This window comes from Maylandia zebra, linkage group LG8, assembly GCF_041146795.1.
Source record: "Maylandia zebra isolate NMK-2024a linkage group LG8, Mzebra_GT3a, whole genome shotgun sequence".
Taxonomy (NCBI): domain Eukaryota; kingdom Metazoa; phylum Chordata; class Actinopteri; order Cichliformes; family Cichlidae; genus Maylandia; species Maylandia zebra.
Window position 1 is genome coordinate 5,506,915 of NC_135174.1, and position 9,505 is coordinate 5,516,419.

At 41.7% G+C, this 9,505-nt stretch overlaps 1 protein-coding gene across 1 annotated transcript in view; it reads left to right on the forward strand.

The window, feature by feature from the left end:
- Positions 1 to 9,376, forward strand: part of gsg1l2b (gsg1-like 2b) — a 34,055-nt gene extending 24,679 nt beyond the window's left edge. The window contains exon 5 of the mRNA XM_004569666.2: positions 6,563 to 9,376. Within this exon, the coding sequence (XP_004569723.1) occupies positions 6,563 to 6,863 (301 nt within the window). The 3' untranslated portion in view covers positions 6,864 to 9,376. The remainder of the gene's footprint in view (positions 1 to 6,562) is intronic.
- The last annotated feature ends 129 nt before the right edge of the window (positions 9,377 to 9,505 follow it).

Here is a 9,505-nt window from a genome sequence, read left to right on the forward strand (position 1 = left end):
ATACAGCAGACACAGTAGCATAATAGTGTTTTATGTTCATGGCTTGAGATATACGTTGCATGCCTCATTAGAAGATCACAAACAGCTCTTTCAAGCTCCAGCTATTTAGCATTAGTACATGTATATTCTTATCATTTCCTTCTCATTATGCCTCTGTCCTCCTCCTCTGCTTTTGTCTCTTCCTCATTTTCACCTCGTCCTCTTCCTCTTTACCTCAAGCTTCATCTCCTCAACTGAAGTCGGGGCTCTAACACAAGAAAAGGTTCATAAATATGCTTATTTAGTCTCAATATTGTCGCAATTACTTACTCACCGTCTCTGGACAATGAGCTGAACAAAAACAGCTGTTAGGTTTGTAGCTTGAACCCATCCGCTGGAACGTTGAAGACAATATAATTACACTGCTAAGCAAGACACAAATAGGCAAAGTTCTTCATGTTACTCGTGCACGGGAGAGAACCGGACAGGCACCGTTCCTTCGCTTGACCCCAGTAGCTCTCGTCCGTTCTCCCATACACTGTCCTTTTATTGAGGTTACATGAATATGCATAGGTTCATTAACATACGACGTCTACATACAAACAAAGAGTACCTTGCCTGTGTGTGTGTGTGTGTGTGTGTGTGTGTGTGTGTGTGTGTGTGTGTGTGTGTGTGTGTGGACTGCTGATCAAAGGGTCAAACATTCTTGGTCAGGAAGAGGGTAGCCTCCCCCTCACCCTAGATGGTTCATCCTAGATAACACGGTGAGGAAGTCCTGCAGTTCATCTAAACAAAGAGCACCTAGACTAGAACAGACGTAGCTACGTTAATCCTACCATAAAACAATAAGACACGGTATGACCTCTCATGCTCCCAAAGTGCTGTCTAATACACACAAAGTTTGCAGACTATCAAGGATCAAAACCTCTACCAATCTACAACTAATTACAAAACTCTAAGCATATATAAGTAAATATTTCTAAGCATAAATGACAATCAACAATACAAATCTAACATTTCCCCCCTTTTTGACCTTTATGCCTGAAAAGTTCCCAGGTATGAATACCTCATGTCTAACAGTTTCAATGCAAACCTTTTTATACTCAGCATATGTCAAATCACCCTAAATTACTGAAAGGTACACAGTTTAATAAATGTATTAGCAGTTACCCCATTCATTGAGCTCATCTCATGGCAAACTGCATCTTACGAGCAACCAAAGAAATTGTTAATTTAATAGTGAAACTAAAAAAGTAACATTTTGAAAAACATCTCAACTTGGTGGTGCTTCCTCCGGGTGTGCACATCACATGTCTTTCTGCAGAGTGGTTTAAGCTCTGCAGGGCGTCATGAATGTCTCTTCCAGTTGTTTCCATCACTGTCCATAGGACCAGAGTCCAAATGTATGTAGAATAGACATTCAAACATACTAGTTGGTTTTGTGGTTCGTCAACATGGGTCTCAGCTATTTCCAAGCTGCAGACCTCTCAGCACTCTAGTTTTATGGCCTCTTACCAGCCCCCATCACCTGACTTCAGACCTTCGTCTTGTGAGGGGGATATTTATGACTCCTTAATTGTCCACGCTCTGCAGAAAAAGCTCTCTGTGGAAAGGGTGCTGGGTTCCGTCATCTTACTGCTGTTATGATCCCAGCAGCCTTCAGAGTGTCATCGTATGCACAGTATAGTGGCACAGCATTAGGTGATGTTCATAGGAAACTGCTGTCATCACCACCATAGCTTCTGGTTCCTGTGCTTTCACAGAATCATGATGTCATCCTCGAACTCCTTCTGCGCTGTCGATGGAGCTTGGCACGCTCCCCTCATCCCACGAGTTTTCATGTTCCAACGCTGCTGAAGGTTTAAGGCAGAGCACGTCGTACACCTTAGTCGTCTTCCTCAGCGTCAATATTGAATCTTTCATTTTATTTAAAATCTTGCTGTGGGAAGTCTCCTCTTGATTTCCTGGAAGCTTAGTAGCACAGCTCTCTGTGTGATGTCTGCTGTGCTGAAGATGATCTCTGATCCTCCTGAAGCCTCTCTCCCATCTTGTGGACGATCCTCTCCTCTATTTTGCAGGCAGTTTCATGGTCCTTGCTGTGGCTCCAAGGTCTGATTTCATGATGGGCCCCAACCAGCTTGACCTTTGACCTCAACCACTGCCTGGCTGTCAGCTATGCCTGGAATGGTTCACGCTTCTCACTGGGCCTCTGAAGATTTCTCAGGAGATTACTGCTGCACCTGTATTTCCTTGCTAAGAAGAAAAACTTCTATTTGGAGAGCATGTCAACAATCATCAAACCACATTCTTTAGTTCAGTGAACTTTACTTATAGGCCATCAAAGCCTCATCTGAACATGGATGCACCACTTGCATAGGTTTAATATTTGTAAATAAACGGCTAATCACATAAATCACTGCAACAATAATAAAAAACATTGTTGGAGGGGTCCATTTCTTTCATGTCGCTAGCCGCATGTGGCTTGCCCGAGTCACTCAGTCCTTTTTGAGCATTTCAACATGCTGCCGCCGCAGACCCTGGCCTCAGATCCAGCAAGTTTAGCGCGCTGATCTCCAAAAAAGTCCCGAAGGCCAGAAAGACGTCAAATAAGTGTCTCGTGCTGAGAACTCAAACAAAAACTCCTCTTCACGCTGCCATCTTGCTCGCCCCTCCGTGAAATTCAACCAATCAGACAGGAAGATGGGTTTGCTTTCTTCTTCTGCTGCTGTTTATCCACATTGCTGCTGCTTTGCTGGGACTTTTTGTGCTCAGGACTTGCTGCTGTCTCTTTATCATGGAGCTGCATTCCTTATCTTCAGGGAGGAGTGAGCTCGCTTGTGAGGTTGAGAAACACATGGCACTGTAAATAAGTCAGCCAGAAACTTGGCCTGCATGTTTCCAATGATGTTAAACTATAACTTTCTTCCGACCGCTGCATGTGGAAAATTGATTCAGGTCTGCTTTTCACCTGAAAGTGACAAACTAAGACATTTCATTATTATCATCACTGCTTAATCAACACACATCTCTCTCTGTGTGTGTTTTTGTGAACAGTCTTTTCTTAAAAGCAGAAAATGAAATTGTAGTTGTTTTTGGCTGATCAACACAAAACCTTTTTCCTATGATTTTTCTTTTTCACTCTTTTTTTTTTCGTTACAATAGCTGGTGACCTGCAGAATCACCGCTCTCACTCACAATCAAAGGCAATTACTTTTACACAGCGCACAAAAACACTGTGATGTCAGACACATTCACACTCACTTTTTCATCTGCATAAATAAACCATATGGCTGGAGATATGTGCCATGGTGATCCATAAGCATGATCACCAGTTTATTTAATTATTTTTAATCCAACAAAACAAATAAACAAAAACATGATGCTGATGCTACACACACACACACGAGTCAAGGTGCAGAAAAACTGCTCATGGAAACGCTGCACACTCTCTGTTTCCCTCTCTTTGAGTAGTTCTCAGACAGCTCTTGATCTGATAATGTGTAGCTTGCTCATCAGCTCAAAAAACAAAAACAAAACTGCAACGCGACATCACACAGTAGTTGCATGCTCTGCCCACAGTGGCAAAGTCTTACACTTTCATATTCAATTCAGCTTCTCCATCATGTACTTTTAGATGTTTCATACAGGGTTGAGCATATTAGTTGTTTTCACAGATGTGCTCTATATCTCAACAATGGCTCATAACAAGACGACAGTCTTTCACACAGGTCAAGTGCCTCTATGCACTTCATGAGTTTAAATATTTACCTATATCACTTCTCCTCACATGTCATTGTACTGAATTTAAGCAACCACAAGTTTAATGTAGGTTACTTTTAACAACTATCCACCTCAATTACGTCTATGGTCTGGCACACAGGCTGTTGTCGATCAGGGCAAGCTAAAGAATAAACATTTTGTGTCAGCTGCCAGGAGCAAAGTCCAGCACAAACGTCTGTCTCCCTCCAACTCACTCTTGGTTGCTTAGAAACCCATGATAACAACAACAGTCGGTGTCACAGACCACGTGTTCTGCTCCGCACACACTCACACAACAACAACAACAAAAACGACGACGACGACAACAATGACAACAACACAAAATAGGCCTACTCCGGACTCACACCGGACCGCTCGGGACCCTGACCCAGCTGTGGGACGCTCACCCACTCGCGCGACAAAACCCAATGAAGGGACGCTCGGGACACACACCCAGGGCGATTTCAAAACCGGACACTCACCGGACGCTTGGGACCCTTGGGCGATTTAACCAAAACTTCTTTTTCGGGACACTAACCCAGTTATCGCTCCACAAAGCAGCGAACTTCTCAACGCCTCACAAAATGGCGGAGACTGCACAACGACACGGTTATAGAGTCGGCCTCTTTAAACTTACTTGGCGTTGCTTAGCGTGTAATATCAGCCTGAATCCCGCCGATCGCCATTCATCGAGGAGAAAGACAGACAGCGAATCCACAGGAACTTCCTGGCTGACGTCAGTCTTTCAGCGTGCCTCCCCCCCCTCGGTGAATGCGATCCCAGGGATCCGGCATCGAAGGACCAATTAATGTTAGGTTTGTAGCTTGAACCCATCCGCTGGAACGTTGAAGACAATATAATTACACTGCTAAGCAAGACACAAATAGGCAAAGTTCTTCATGTTACTCGTGCACGGGAGAGAACCGGACAGGCACCGTTCCTTCGCTTGACCCCAGTAGCTCTCGTCCGTTCTCCCATACACTGTCCTTTTATTGAGGTTACATGAATATGCATAGGTTCATTAACATACGACGTCTACATACAAACAAAGAGTACCTTGCCTGTGTGTGTGTGTGTGTGTGTGTGTGTGTGTGTGTGTGTGTGTGTGTGTGTGTGTGTGTGTGTGTGTGTGTGGACTGCTGATCAAAGGGTCAAACATTCTTGGTCAGGAAGAGGGTAGCCTCCCCCTCACCCTAGATGGTTCATCCTAGATAACACGGTGAGGAAGTCCTGCAGTTCATCTAAACAAAGAGCACCTAGACTAGAACAGACGTAGCTACGTTAATCCTACCATAAAACAATAAGACACGGTATGACCTCTCATGCTCCCAAAGTGCTGTCTAATACACACAAAGTTTGCAGACTATCAAGGATCAAAACCTCTACCAATCTACAACTAATTACAAAACTCTAAGCATATATAAGTAAATATTTCTAAGCATAAATGACAATCAACAATACAAATCTAACAACAGCAGCTGGTTTTAAGCTAATATTGTGCCAGCTAGTGTGCCAGACAGCTGAGCTAAACAGTAGAATGACACCCTACACTTACTGCAGATGACCAGCAGTCCTACAGAGTTTTTTGTCCTACAGTGGCCAGTGTAGCTGAGATTTATGAACAAGATTCAGTCGACTGCAGTCTGCAGTCTTTTGACATCTATTGGGGTGGCTGTAGCTAAGGCAGTAGCGTAGCACACCTACTAATTAGAAGGTTGTTGGTTTGATCCCTGTCTGTTCCAGCGCTAAAAATGCTAACCTGAAGTTGCTCTCTGATGCATCCATTCAGACTGTGAATGTTTGATAAAAAGGCACCTGCATAGGAAAAACATAGAAAAGTGTTCGTGTGACGGGGTGTGACGGGGTGAATGAGGCAAGTTGTGTGAAGCGCTTAAAGTAGAAAAGTGCGATATAAGCACCAGTCCGTCTACTGGTGAGATTGTACATACTGCACCTTTAAAGTCACCTGTTCCTGATTGCCCTTCCCTCCTTGTATTTAGTCCGTATCTATAAACATGGTTTTTGTGAGGTAGCCATTGTTGTATATGCAATGTTTTCTCTTACTGACTCACCTCTCTGTACCAGAAAACCCATTCGTTATGCTAAAAAGTTCACAGTGTGCTGTCATTAAAACAGATTTAGATTGTCTTAGTCTATAAATGTGTGAATAGCAATTTTTAAACAATGGTGCACACGTGTAATATGCTGCTGTAAAATTGATAACTTATCTAAACAGGCATGTATATTTTTTTTAGCTATTGTTTGTCTTCTGATCCCTAATCAAAGCAACCCCTTTGTTTACTTGTCAAATAATTATTATTACTTGATCGTGACAAAAAAAATTACCTTGACAGTATTTTATGTTGTCACAAAGTAACTGTTTTCCCAAGATATCAAAATAATATGACAACCTGTTTTCAGTAGTCTGAATTTTGGAGGAAAGAGGCTTTTTGTGTTTTGATCATTAAATAAAAGAGACTTTCTATCAAGATAAAGTTTTCAAAATCATATTTTCATGTTTCTATGAATGCTTTCACTTGAGGATGCATTTGTCATACCTAGTCTGCTATCAGTATTTAACCTCTTAAGCCCCAACGCCCCCTGATACGGGGGCAAAAGGTAGGCTTGGGGCTTAAGAGGTTAAAGTAAGGAGGTGGAGGTGCCAGAGTTGAAGAATGTGACATTTTTATTGGGAGTGGCCACGATTTAAATGTTAGTATATCAAAGGATTAGCTCAGGTTCTGTAAAGGATAGAAAACTGAACAAAGGGTGTTGAATATGGAGCAAATGAAGGAGTTCATGGTGTTTTCGTTTCTTTCCTTAGTTTGGCATGGAGCTCCTTCACGGCCTGCATGGCATCCTCAGTCACCACCATCAACCGCTACACCAAAACCATCCTGGAGTTCAAGCACAAGCGCAGGAACATTGAGAAGAACCTGAAGATCAAGCAGAAGCTGTTGGAGCTGGACTCTCCGGAGCAGGTGTGGGACATGTACATCAGCTCTGTGCCGAGCACTGCCGAGGAACTGCTCGACCTGTCGTCAGATGGACGCAAGCTGTCCAACACCTCCATCTTCTTAGACCTCAATGACCTGCCAGATCCACAGGGAGAGGAATACTGCTAGACAAGCAGCGTGTAGCATTTTGAAACATGATTCTGTCACTGTCATGTCCAGTGTCTTACAAGGATGTAAATACTTTAAGGATAATGAGATCATGATTGAGACCTCTGGGGATTTTAAGTGATTAGCCAAAATGTTCAACATTTAGCATCGTAAATCACAGCACTAATTTGGAAGCATATTTCTGGTCACCTGATAAACATAACTCTTGTTTGGTCTTCACCATTCCTGAGAACTACAACAGGATGTTTAATTTCAGGTTTTTCACTGTGTTCAACAGATACTTGCTGACGGGTGATGACAGCCATGAACCCAAAACCATAAAAGCACAGCAGGATATTACATATTTTCAGCATAATAACTTCATATTTAAGGCAGAAGATTTAAAGGTTTGGGGGTTTTTTACACATCCTTAAAAAAATCCAGTTTTAGTTTTATATTCATGCGTCATTAGCAAGGTTACAACAATTATTGTTATTAGCAGGAAGACTATTTACCTTACTTTGAATAAAAAGTCAATTAAAAAAAACTAACTTGCATTTTCAGATCATCATATCATCTTTTGTTAGAAAATAATTTAGCCCTTCACAAAAAGCAGGGAAGGTATTTACTCGGAACTTATTCTGTATATTTGTGTAGTGACAAAACAACAAAAAGATCTGAAAAATAAGCTTTTCACCATTTAAATGATGGTCAAACCTGATCTGCTGTGGCACAGCATATCAACAAATATACTGTCAATATACAGTAAATGTTCCATTGAAGCTAATTACACTACTGTAAAATTCAAAATGAAGGTTTGCCGTCTCCTCAGCAATGATCTCAGTGATTACAGTGATTGTTTATTACCTCAGAACTCATCAAATGTACATGGAAATTTGATTTGGAAACTTATCCTGATTCTGATAAAAGTCAGAACATGATATATAAAAGACTCTACGGGGACCCAGTTGGTTCAGGCCAACTGTTTAAAGCTAATCAAGCCTCCTATAACCTACATAGCTGTCCCGTTAAAACTGGGTTATAGCCTTATCCAGATTTCTGAAACCAAAACATATACAAAACATAACTGGGATACTTCTGCATACACCGATGCTCAAATGGTACATGTAGCTTCTTCCATGTCTAGTACTTCTAGTCGCTGAGCCCACCACAGTGGTTCTTCCCCGTTCATAAAAGATAGACATACCCATCATAATGTTTTGAAATCCTAAGTGTTCCGGCCGTCTCCATCAGGGGGCGTAACAAGCATGGTTCAGATCTGATGAGAACCTGAAGACACTGGATGAAGGTTAGCTGTGCACCAAAGCATATAAATATCATCATCTATTGAAACTAGCAACATTACAGAAATGTTTGCTCTAGTTGTAAATCATCTGAGAAATAGGATACATTTTTCTTATTGGCTGTACAGAGGCCACTCTTCAGTCGTTCTTATTTTCCATGTAGGAGTCACCCCATGGTGGCCGTTAGCATAAATGAGAATAGGTGAAGCTGAGGAACCTAACAAAAGCCAAGAGAAAAGCTCCATAGAAAGGACAGTGATCTGATCGCTTCTTCAACATCTCCAATTAGTTCAGTGAGGCGTAAAGAGTCTTGGGTTGCTGAATTTTAAAGTTTAACTATTGATGAAGGTGTACAAAGTTGCTAAAGCTGCGTGTGTCCATGACTCACTCAGCTGTAAATAGACATTGCTGGACCGACAGTATCCATATATTGATACACTGCCTCACACCTAACCAATCATGTAAACCAAATGGGATTTAGTGGCATCAAACACACTGCATTAGGTCTTTAGAACCGAGAAGTACGACCACGATCGAGGAACTGTAGCAGCATTGCTCTGTCTAACACATGGAAACAAAAGATGATTTTAAGGTGTATAGCAAGAAGGTTCTGGGGGTGGAGGATGCCTGCAGGCCACGCTGAGTGCCTTTACTTCCAGTAGCATGCCTCCACTCACGCAGCATGCTCTGTGCTCACAACATATGAATAAGGGCAGTGGTGTTTCTCTGAAAAAGTGACTGCTTTAGAGGAAACATGTATCTGTCTGTGCAAACTGCCAAAACCCATCAGCGAGAGAACCGCGCGTCTTTTGAAGCTCTCTGTGTTAATATTTACTTGATGATGGGGGTGTTTTTCTTGTATTGACACACTGGGATTGTTGCTACTTACTGTCATTTAAGTGCATTTCAAAGTATATCTTTGCGTACCTTATTTATTTGTTCAGTTTAAAGTGAAATGTAAACGTAGATGACTTGACAGCTTATTCTTCTTGAGTTTAAATTATCTTTGACTCTCCTGGGTTGCAGTATACGCTGAAGCATGGATTGTTGTGTTTTTACGAGTATGTCATGACTTATTTACAGTGGCATTTTTTGTGCAGTGTTCATTAGTTGCTTTTTTGTGGATAATTGTTTTAAGCTTAATATGTTAATATGAATAATACGTTTTTATGAAAAGATTTAATTTGAGGCAATCAAGGAGCATATGTGATAATAAAGAAGTTGTTTTTATCATATTTTCTGCTGGGCTTCAACCCCACAGTTCCTTGCTTTCACCACAAGATGGCGGTGTTGCCTAACTTTGAAATTAGCAGAAATTGGTGAGCCAACGCACCCCCATACACACGCATACATAAATAT